Below are 9878 nucleotides of genomic sequence, written 5' to 3'. Positions count from 1 at the left end.
GCAACACTGTCTACAGTTAAGGTTAAATATAGGGTTTAACTAGTATTTTTGTTAGATATGATGTTGAACACACTAGCAAAACTATTGAAAGTTTCAGTTATATACAAGATTGAATGATTGTTTTTGTTGTTAAATAAAATGTTGAACAAAGTCACAAAACTGATTAAAGTTTAGGGTAAATACACAAAAGGTTTAGTTAGTGTTCTTGTTAGACAACGTTTAACACACCTAAAACTGTTAAAAAAATGTAGGTGTCTATAGGGTTTAATTATTGTTTTTGTTGTTATATATATGTAACAAACTCACAAAACTTTGTAAGGTTCAGGTTAAATATAAGGTTTAAACAGGGAGCACCTTATACACTTAATTCAATCCTGGGAACTGCACCAAGCAGCCTGGTACACTGGCCACTTTTCGTGATGTGACTGTTAACAGTGTAAACAATCACTTACCATGGGATGGTTTACACATACACATTAGTGTGTGTGTGTGTGTGTGTGTGTGTGCGTGCAGTGAGGGTTTTACTCACTGGCTCTTCTGTTCTTCATCATCACTATTGCGCTGAGAAACATGAGAATCTCCAGCTCTCTCTGCAGAAAGACAACATATATTTATGAAACTACTGACTCGACTGACTGACTCGGCTCACCTTACAGCGGCTGACCGAGCTGCACCGTATTTACCGGCAGGCAGCAGCGCAGCGCCCCTCCGGCCCCGCCATGCTCACCCAGTCAAAGTCGCAGGAGTTGCCGTCCTCCCGCTGGGTCGCCAGGTGCTCGCACAGACCAGGAGCCTTCCGGACCACCAGGAAGGCGACAGTCATGAGGACAGAGGTGATATAATACGGCTTCAGCAGCCATTTGTATATCTGAGGTAAATGGTACAAGAAGGTACAGACTCCCGTGATCAGACCCATGCTGGCGACACACCGCGACGGCGCTGGAGGAGCAATGACAGCTGAAGTAACCGGAGCCACCGTGTCTCACCGCGCATGCGCACCACCACCGACTCTTCCCATTTCTGTCCGCAGCTGCTCGCCGTAGATTTGGCGGGTACTGCAAAACATAAACAGAGGGAGCTGAAAATGGAGGAAGGTAAAGAGGCAACGCAGGCTGCGCCCAGCGTATGTGGGGACGAGTGTACTGAAAAGAAGACTAATGAAGCCACGGGAGAAGTTTCCTCACAGAACAGCGGAGCACCCAGTAAACCGACGGAGGAGACGGAGGCTCGGTACAGTCGGTTGAAGCTGTTCAACAAAGTGATGCAGGAGAGTCTGAACAAGTTCGTCGAGTATGCCAGGTAAGGTATGAGTTGGTGGTGTGTATCTGACAGTCAAAGACATGTATGCAGGAGTATAGCGAATATTACTACTGTAAATCACAATGTAATGATATTAACACAAACTCAGGTGAGTTAAACGGCTGACTGACAGTGTAGAAGATAGAGAAAGGTTTTGTATATGATGAGCTTGGCAGTGTATTTAAGACAATATAAGATAAAACCTTATAAATCCAGAAAGAAATTCTTGTGTCCGGTGTTGCTCACATAAAACAAATGAAATAACATAAGAAATGTAGCACCTGGAAGTAGATATAAGTACTATACATTACTGATACATAAGAAGTTACTTAAAATAGTACCAGAGTAGAAGATTAAAAAAAAAAAAAAAAGATACTGATGGGTGAGCGATAGTGTTGTACATGAAAGTGAAATATTGCCCAAGTAATCAAAATGATGAAAATGAAATGTTGCACATCATAATGAAATATTTCACCTGAGAAATGAAATGTGAAATGTTGCACATTATATATTCCACGTGAAATTAAATGCTACACATGATACAGAAACTGACATTTCACAAACTACTGAGAAGTAATATTGCAAATAATATTGATGTTATTGTTTAGATCTGAGCGTCCGATGTTTTAGCTATCATTAACACATCTATCGGATCAATAGGATGAATCCACTGACAGACTATGTTGAAAAACTGCCCATTTTATTGTAAGTTGTTTCACCTGACCTACTAAAAAGAAGAGTGCATTTTTTGGGGGGCGAAACAGTGACTAAATGACCTACCTGCCTGACCGACCTGATATTCCTTGGTCTGTACAAATTGTTTTATTTTCTAAAACAACTCAAGAGTTTGTTTTGACCAGCAACACCTTATTACACTGAACAAATATATACATGCAGTATGTAAAGGGTCTTCTTGTCTGACTGAAAAAGTTTTTTTTATTTTTTTTTTTTAAATCTCAATTTTATTATGGTATACTAGGAAAAAGTTTTGAAAGGCTTAAAATGTGTTTTAGCTCTTCAGCAGGTGACAAATCCTCACTCACTGAGTTAATCCACACATGTGTCAGTTGTGGCTTCAAAGGACAATGATCAGATAGCATGACCAGTACATAGATGCTCCTTTTAACAAGTGACTATAAAAGGCTACCCTAAAATGCAGCCTTAATCAAATGTCACAACAGATGACAACAGAAAGACCAGAATGGGTTGTTGGTATGCTGGATGCTGACATGTCAGTTAGGGCTGCAGTCAGACACTTGAGTTTCCCACAACTTCACCATTTGGCAAAATCTGCCACATTATGTTCTGGATTGACTTGTTTAAAAACTTGATCCCGTCCTCTGAAAATCCCCCAACTTTGCCATGCCCTTCAGGAAAAGTGGAACAATGTTCCACAAGCACCATCAACAACCTCATTAACTCTGTGCATTGCAGATGTGTCACTTGTTACCAATCTATGATTTCTGGTGTATGACCCCATTCTCCATCTGCCCATCATCTTTTTCAGTGTACTGCATACTTGGTTGTTTTGTGACATCCACTGTGTTGTAGAGATGTTGTTTTGTGTTGGAACAACAAATACTTCATACTGAAATATTACATATTGTGTTTATATTTTTATTCAGGATGTTTTATTTATCAACTAATTCCTCAGTTTTTATATAGGATTAAACAAAAGTAGATTATTTAGTCTTGAAAGTCACTGAAAATAGTGAGAAATCTTCAGATACTACCTCCCAAGATGAAACCTTCATATCGCTTTTTGTCAAGCTCACAGTGCAGCACCCAAATATATTTCAATAGTGTAATGCAGAAATGCACTAAATCCTCACACTTGACACTGAATCTTTGGTATTTTCTCTTGATAACTGACTTACATTTGCTCAGTAAATGTTATTATTTATTTTTCTATGGCTGTACCTAACTTACCTAATCATTTAAGTACCAGTGTAAAGCCCCACTTTGCTGTACTTTTGGTTGACACTGATTTATTCACAGCTTTAACAGATTTGCCAGCGCGTTTCGTCCACTGTATGAGAAGAACCCTCAGAGAATGGAGAGTATTCACAAGCAGTTCATAGAGGAGTTGAAGAGGACTATACAGGTGTGTGTATGCAGTATGAACTGGTCCACCTGTCTTTGTTTTCACTTGTTCATGTGAGCATTTGTGATTCTGTGTACTTGAAGGAGGACATCGGCAGGCTGATTGAGGAGGGCCACTTAGAGCTCAAACTGAAAGAGCTGGACAAACTGGAAAGCGCTGCCAAGAACAATCCAGACCCTGCATGGTCAGTAAACAGCATTAAAAACTCTTCTCCTTCTGCTGTCACACCAGTGAAACAATCTACTGGTCACATGTCAAGCTTCACAACTCTGACATTTGAATAACCAGCACAGACAAATGCTAACAAGCATCAAGTTTATTTATGACAGAAATACAGCATTCGCATTATACATTTCAAACTGCTGAGATTCTGTCCACCCTTCCCTCATTTAAATAAATGAATATTTTTTTATGTTGAAACTGTTGTTGTATAGATCTTTCGGACATAATGAGAATATTTAAATTTTACTCTGTCTAATTATGTGGGCAGTTGATGGTGGATATTGAATAATAATTTACCTGGTCATTGTTGTGTTAATCACGAAGGAATCTCTTGTCTGACAATTTGTATACAGTGTATTTTACACTCTTGTGTCTTACTGTAGGACCTCTAATATAGACACATTGCCTTTCAAAGCTCTGCATATCACCACTGTAATGTTTCTATTTTGCAACATGATGAAAAGTCAAAGCCTCTTAATCGCTTGCCATCTCCATTGTTCTCTTAGGCGACCAACTGGGGATCCTGAACAGGACCTCTGCAGTTTTTTGATGCCCTACTATCAAAAGCAGGAAGCCTACATGAGACTGGAGCTGAAAAAGATTCAAGCAGAGAATGCTGCTCTCGCACAAAAGGTTCAGGCCGGTAGAGACAGTATTGCTCAGGCTGAGCAGCGTATTTCTACAGCAGTTGATGAGTGGAAGGTGAGAGAGAAACAATGGAAGCTCTGCAAAAGAGACATTAAAGCTGGACAATATAACATTCCTGAAATACTCACACTCACCATGTTTCTTTGCACATACAAAGTGGATGCTTGTAAGCAAGTGTAAACAGTGTCTTTGTTCTTAAAGATGTGGTTTTAGATTTAACACATATGTTCAAAAGAAATATACCAAAGTTCTTTTACATAAATTGTGGAAAATACATTCTTAGGAATTTATTTTCTTAAACTGCACATGGTAGTTAATATAACAACAGTTCCAATAATCTGTGTTTTACTTCTCAGATAAGGTACTTTATCAGGAATGGGTGACTGAAAGTACAAATAGTCTCGGAGAGTAAAACAGATTGTATTAGGCGGCAAGATATGAACTTAGCTTTTTAGTCGCAATTGGAAGTCGAAAGTTTATTGAATTATTCAAGTCGACCCACACCTTTGGAGCTGCAGGTTTAGATTTTTGTGCTCCTAGATCAAACAAGGGACCTGTAATTTTCTCAAATTAATTTGCGTGTTTTGTTAAATTCTTGAATACAATTTCAATGAGCTGTTACTGTCAGTTCTGCAATGCAAGGAGGTTTGCGGTGCTTTCTGTCATGCAGCTTTATTAGCTATTTTTGATAAATATATGAGAAAGGATACAGACTGCTGAGGACCACTGACATAAATAGAATTTAGTGGGGGAAAGGGAAGTTTATCACTTCAAGTTTATTAACAGTTTTTCTTGTTTTTTTTTCTCCTGACTTTTAGGCATCGGTGACTGAATTTGAGAGACTGGCCACTTCTCTCTGCCCTGCTGACGTCTTTGATGTGTGATCTTCACATTAACCAATGGGTCAACTAACTTAACTGTACATATCGATTTTGTTTACTGTGGCTTTTTGTGTGAAAATAAACTTGAAATGTTGGAAATTTAAAATTGTTTCAGTAATGATGTCCGTGTATAACGAGCATTATGGTATTGTGCGTGTTTGCGCCGGGTATTACGGTAGGTGGGCCATGAAAATAATGCCACAAAGAAGTGAAGAGTCGAGTAGTTGACGCTCGGATGGATTCACGGTGAATCACTTTCTTACAGATAGCAGCCCATAAGCTACAAGACACCGGCTTTTTTTCTTTCCATTTAAATGTATCACTCGTAGTAGATATGACGGAAATGTTTTCAACTCTGTTCGGGCAAAACGACGCTCAGGGACCGCCCGGCTCGTCGTCTCTGGGTTTCGGACCGGGGAAACCTGCGCCGCCGATGCCGCAAAATCAAGTCTCCATGTCGGGACAGATGCCACCGCAGCTCGGGGATGAAGGGCCTGCTCTGCGGAAGCCCGGAGCTATGAACGAGCCTTTCTACTTACTACGGGAGCTTCCTGGTACTGTCGGATTACAATAGCTGCTGGATGCTTTCTTTGTAGTTTGTCTTTTTATTCAAATAGTTTAGTTTAGCTGCTATCAGAGGTTGCTAAGCAGTTTGTAAACAATGCTAGCTAGTGTGAGCTACCTATGCAAGTCCTGGCTAAAATATTGAGCAAGCTAATTGCTGTCATTAGCTTCCATGTTTATCATCAGAAAACGAGTAGAAAAAAACATTTCCAATTTGATTTCCTATTTTAACTTTTGTGTTATAACAAAACGTTATATAAATGCTATAATCACAGGAATGAGCATCTGTGAACTAACGTTAGATTTGGTTGGAAATGTTCACCTCTTCCACCAGCTCGAATGCACGTTTTGCCTGATGTGTGCATTACTATGACATAACTTGTGGTGTTTGCGTGAAATAGACTGACATGAAATGATATATGTGTGTGTTTAGTGGGAAACGAGCTAACTGGGAACACCAACCTCATCACGCACTACAACCTGGAACACGCTTACAACAAGTTCTGTGGGAAGAAAGTGAAAGAGAAGCTCAGCAACTTTCTGCCAGAGTTACCAGGTAGGTCCTGAGTGGTGCACAAATGTGGTCTGACAGCCAAGTAGTAATGATGGGAGTACGTGGAGTTAAAATAATGTACCATGATCCGTTTGAAGTTCCTTTGCATATTTCTTCATGAGACTAGTATTAAAAGGGGAATCTGGTCATTTTTAATAATTATTGAGGACCTCTGTGCTTTTAATCCCCTCTGAATCTGCCATGCTCGTTATTTGTTAAAAATGAATAATGAAATCCACAGTAAGTTACCCACTATTTACACAGAGGTCCTGTGATAATATTAGACACTGGTATATCAGGGATTTGGGGTTATTTTTCTTGATAGGTCTTATTCTGCGGCTTTTTTCTGCCTCTTTGCTGCTCAAGAATTATGTAGGCTGTGCTGTCAATGCTAGATCAAAGTTTGGACAGTGTTTTGGTTGCAATTTCAGAAGGCTTATGTTGCTACACAGCACTTGGACTTATTCACAGAGGAGAGCATGTTGAAGTCCATCACAGCAAATTTTAATGGATGTTTAGATGGATGGCAGCTCGCTGTAGAGAACATGCTGCTGTCTTTCAATAAGCTCAACAGTTATAAAGTGTCAGCCTGTCGTGTCCTCAGATAATGTCAGTGAAATTGAGTGAAACACAGACTTCACCCACCCCACGCAAATGCGACACTTAAAACACAGACATGGGAGTAATTTTTGAATTACATGAGGTCCCATGGTGATACTAATATTGTACAAATAAGTACTTAGTTTTGACCTTTTAAGGCTCTTCTGTGAAGTTGTGACAGAAACCCTAATTCAACTCATGGAGCTGGTATCCCAAGAGCCACACCACAGCTGTTTCCTGTAAATGTTGAGATTTCCATATGTGTAACATGTTAAACTGGTCTGTGAGTCCAGTGTGGGGATCTGATCTGATCTTAAAACTCACCGCATTAGAAAATATTGCAGTATGTTGTAATTTATTTAGCTGTGAACACATCTAAATCATTTTATTTTGCTTTCTGTCACCTCATCCTCCATCTTGTCCTTTGTCCTCTGTGCTGCAGGTATGATCGACTGTCCGGGCACTCAGGATGGCAGCTCGTTGCGCTCACTGATTGATAAGCCTCCAGTTTGTGGGAACTCCTTCAGCCCACTGACTGGCGCTCTGCTCACAGGCTTCAGACTACACACAGGACCGGTACTGATGACAATACAATGCAATACACAAGACATACAACCACATGTTTTAAAAGCACACATTTTTAGCACATTGTCACAGATTACGTAAACTATGTAATTAGTGTAATTAGAATATTTTAAAAAAATATTCTGGCCTGCTACAAATGAAAATCTTTAATTTCTCAACTCTTTTGTCCAGTTCAATACTTACATCCATGTTTATTTTGTCTTCTATCAGCTCCCAGAACAGTACAGATTGATGCACATACAGCCTCCAAAGAAGAAGAGCAAACACAAGCACAAGCACCATCGACCGCAGGACCCATTACCACAAGGTATGACACAAATTGCACATATACACAAATGCAAAGCGGGTATATCACATGGTTGGATCACTGACTTGTGTGCTTGTAATGTCATAGAAACTCCATCAGACTCTGATCCCAAGAAGAAGAAGAAAAAGAGGGACGACGATCCCGACCGCAAGAAAAAGAAGAAAGACAAGAAAAAGAAGAAGGTAAGAGAATTTGTCGAAATCCTGGTAATTCATTTAGTTTCCAGTTAGGCATCAATATGGATTTTAATGCAGTCATGGACAAAGATGAAAATCAGTCCTAGACCCTCATCCTGACCATAACTACACTGAATCTATTTCCTGTGTCTTATCTTAACACTTAAATATAATACAAAATATTCAATCAAATATCAAAGTATTTGCAGGTTTTAACTTATTGTTAATGTCAAGTTTGTTTAATACTTTTCTCCCCTATAGAGTGAAACAGTGTCCAACAGTCCACAGCCATGTCTTATTGCTTTGTAAAGTTGTGACTTACGTATTCAGTTTGTAACACATAGTGACCTTATCATCACATTATGTTTCTGAACAGCTAATAAGTATAGAGTCGCTTTACAGAGTATTCAAACCCATTTGCTTTTTTGCACACTTTATTGTGGTGTAGATTTAATATTGAATGGATAAAATTGGGATTTTGGCCTGTCAGTCTGCTCTCAATAAAACACATTTTTAGAAGCACATTTATTGAAAGTCAAATATTTAAGCCTGCCATTTAGATTAGTGTTCAAACCTTTTGTGGCAGTTATTTAGAATGTGTTCAAATGCATCGTATTCAGTTCACCAGAGACAAATTGAACCGAATGAGTATAGTGTTAAAAGGTGCACTCACACCTGTGCACATAACGTCCCATGGTTGGGTTTGTCCTGAACTTTAAGCACAAAAACCATGAAGTTCAAAGTTCCATGATAAATTTGTGGAAAGGCATAAATCAGGACAAGAAAACCATACAGCCCCAAAATATGTTTACATAACATATTTTTAACACAAATTTTGAATTATAGTGTTAGGAAAAGTTAAAACTTAATGTTAATGTTAAAACTTTAAAGAAAATTGCTCCAATTTTGCAAAAAAAAAAAAAAAAAAAAGTTACGTTCACTTGACATGGTTTTTTGACTTCTTCACAAAAAGTAATAATGTGGCATGGAAACACATGTTTGTTACAACTTGTACAACTGAAAACAATTCCTGAAGATCACTATCCATTCTTTTCTTGTAAATGACGAGAATTAGTGTATTTCCTTGTGAGTTTTTTTTTTTTTTAGCTTTTGGCAAACAACCGATTTTGATTCTAGCATCCTTTACTGTGTATCTCACAGCCGTGTGTAACGTTGCCTATACACACACTTTCTGATGACACTTTGTTGCCTAGTTTATTCCCTCCAAAGAAGTTAATAGAAAAAAAGCCTAATTCGCATCGTGTTTTTACTTTTTTTTGGCGTTTTTTTTTTGGCATTTATACGGAAAGACGACTTTACATTAAACCGGCTACACAATATATTCAACGTGTGCGCCCACTGAACTCCTGCCTCTTGGTGATCACCCAGCAAAGTGAAACCCACAATGGCTGTGCACATATAAACTAGTACATTACAGCCCCCTCTCTCTCTTTCTTTCTCGCCCTCCAGAACCGCCACAGTCCCGACCACCCGGGTCTCGCAGGATCACAACCCAACAGCAACAGCCTCAGATAGACAGGAGCCCACTGTGTGCATGCCTGTGTTTGAATGTGTGACTTTTTTGTAAGGGAATGCGTGCGTGTTTTACAGGTAAATTGTATTATTAAGAGTATGTCTAATGAGAGAATCAAATGGTTGTGTGCATGATGTGTGCGAGAGTGAGCAGCAACACAGTGGACGTGGGAGAGGATGGAAAGGAGTGTTACAGATCAGTGTACAAGGCAGGCAAGCTGTGTGGTGTTGTGGATGACTGAGCAGGCACCATATGTATGTCTCTCTTTAATTTTATTGTGATATCTTTTGACCATAATGCCAAAATCAATAAACTTTGGTTATTATTTTTTGTCTTGCATGTCTTTAAAAAACCCTTTTATACAGTTTTTAGGTGTTTTAGATTATATCATCAGGTGTATAGACA

At 39.0% G+C, this 9878-nt stretch overlaps 3 protein-coding genes across 3 annotated transcripts in view; 2 read left to right on the top strand and 1 right to left on the bottom strand.

Annotated features, from left to right (window-relative positions):
* The window catches only part of tmx2a (thioredoxin-related transmembrane protein 2a), a 6110-nt gene extending 5152 nt beyond the window's left edge, over positions 1–958 (bottom strand). The window contains exons 1-2 of the mRNA XM_008283632.1: positions 728–958; positions 530–590 (exon numbers count right to left, since the gene is read on the bottom strand). Coding sequence (XP_008281854.1) covers positions 530–590; positions 728–916 — 250 coding nt within the window. The 5' untranslated portion in view covers positions 917–958. The remainder of the gene's footprint in view (positions 1–529; positions 591–727) is intronic.
* A 33-nt stretch (positions 959–991) lies between these two features.
* pmf1 (polyamine modulated factor 1) lies at positions 992–5260 on the top strand. The gene is made up of 5 exons (XM_008283631.1): positions 992–1299; positions 3298–3403; positions 3487–3587; positions 4132–4327; positions 5092–5260. Exons 1-5 carry the CDS (start codon positions 992–994, stop codon positions 5155–5157), a joined length of 777 nt encoding a protein of 258 aa, XP_008281853.1. The 3' UTR covers positions 5158–5260.
* Positions 5261–5325: 65 nt separating this feature from the next.
* med19a (mediator complex subunit 19a) lies at positions 5326–9800 on the top strand. The gene is made up of 6 exons (XM_008283630.1): positions 5326–5708; positions 6152–6274; positions 7314–7447; positions 7667–7763; positions 7851–7945; positions 9410–9800. The coding sequence occupies exons 1-6, from the start codon at positions 5489–5491 to the stop codon at positions 9473–9475; spliced, it is 735 nt and encodes a 244-aa protein (XP_008281852.1). The 5' UTR covers positions 5326–5488; the 3' UTR covers positions 9476–9800.
* The last annotated feature ends 78 nt before the right edge of the window (positions 9801–9878 follow it).

Source organism: Stegastes partitus, unplaced genomic scaffold, assembly GCF_000690725.1.
Source record: "Stegastes partitus isolate 25-593 unplaced genomic scaffold, Stegastes_partitus-1.0.2 Scaffold321, whole genome shotgun sequence".
NCBI lineage: Eukaryota > Metazoa > Chordata > Actinopteri > Pomacentridae > Stegastes > Stegastes partitus.
Note: the sequence above shows the minus strand (reverse complement) of the source record. Positions and strands in the feature narration are given on the sequence as shown.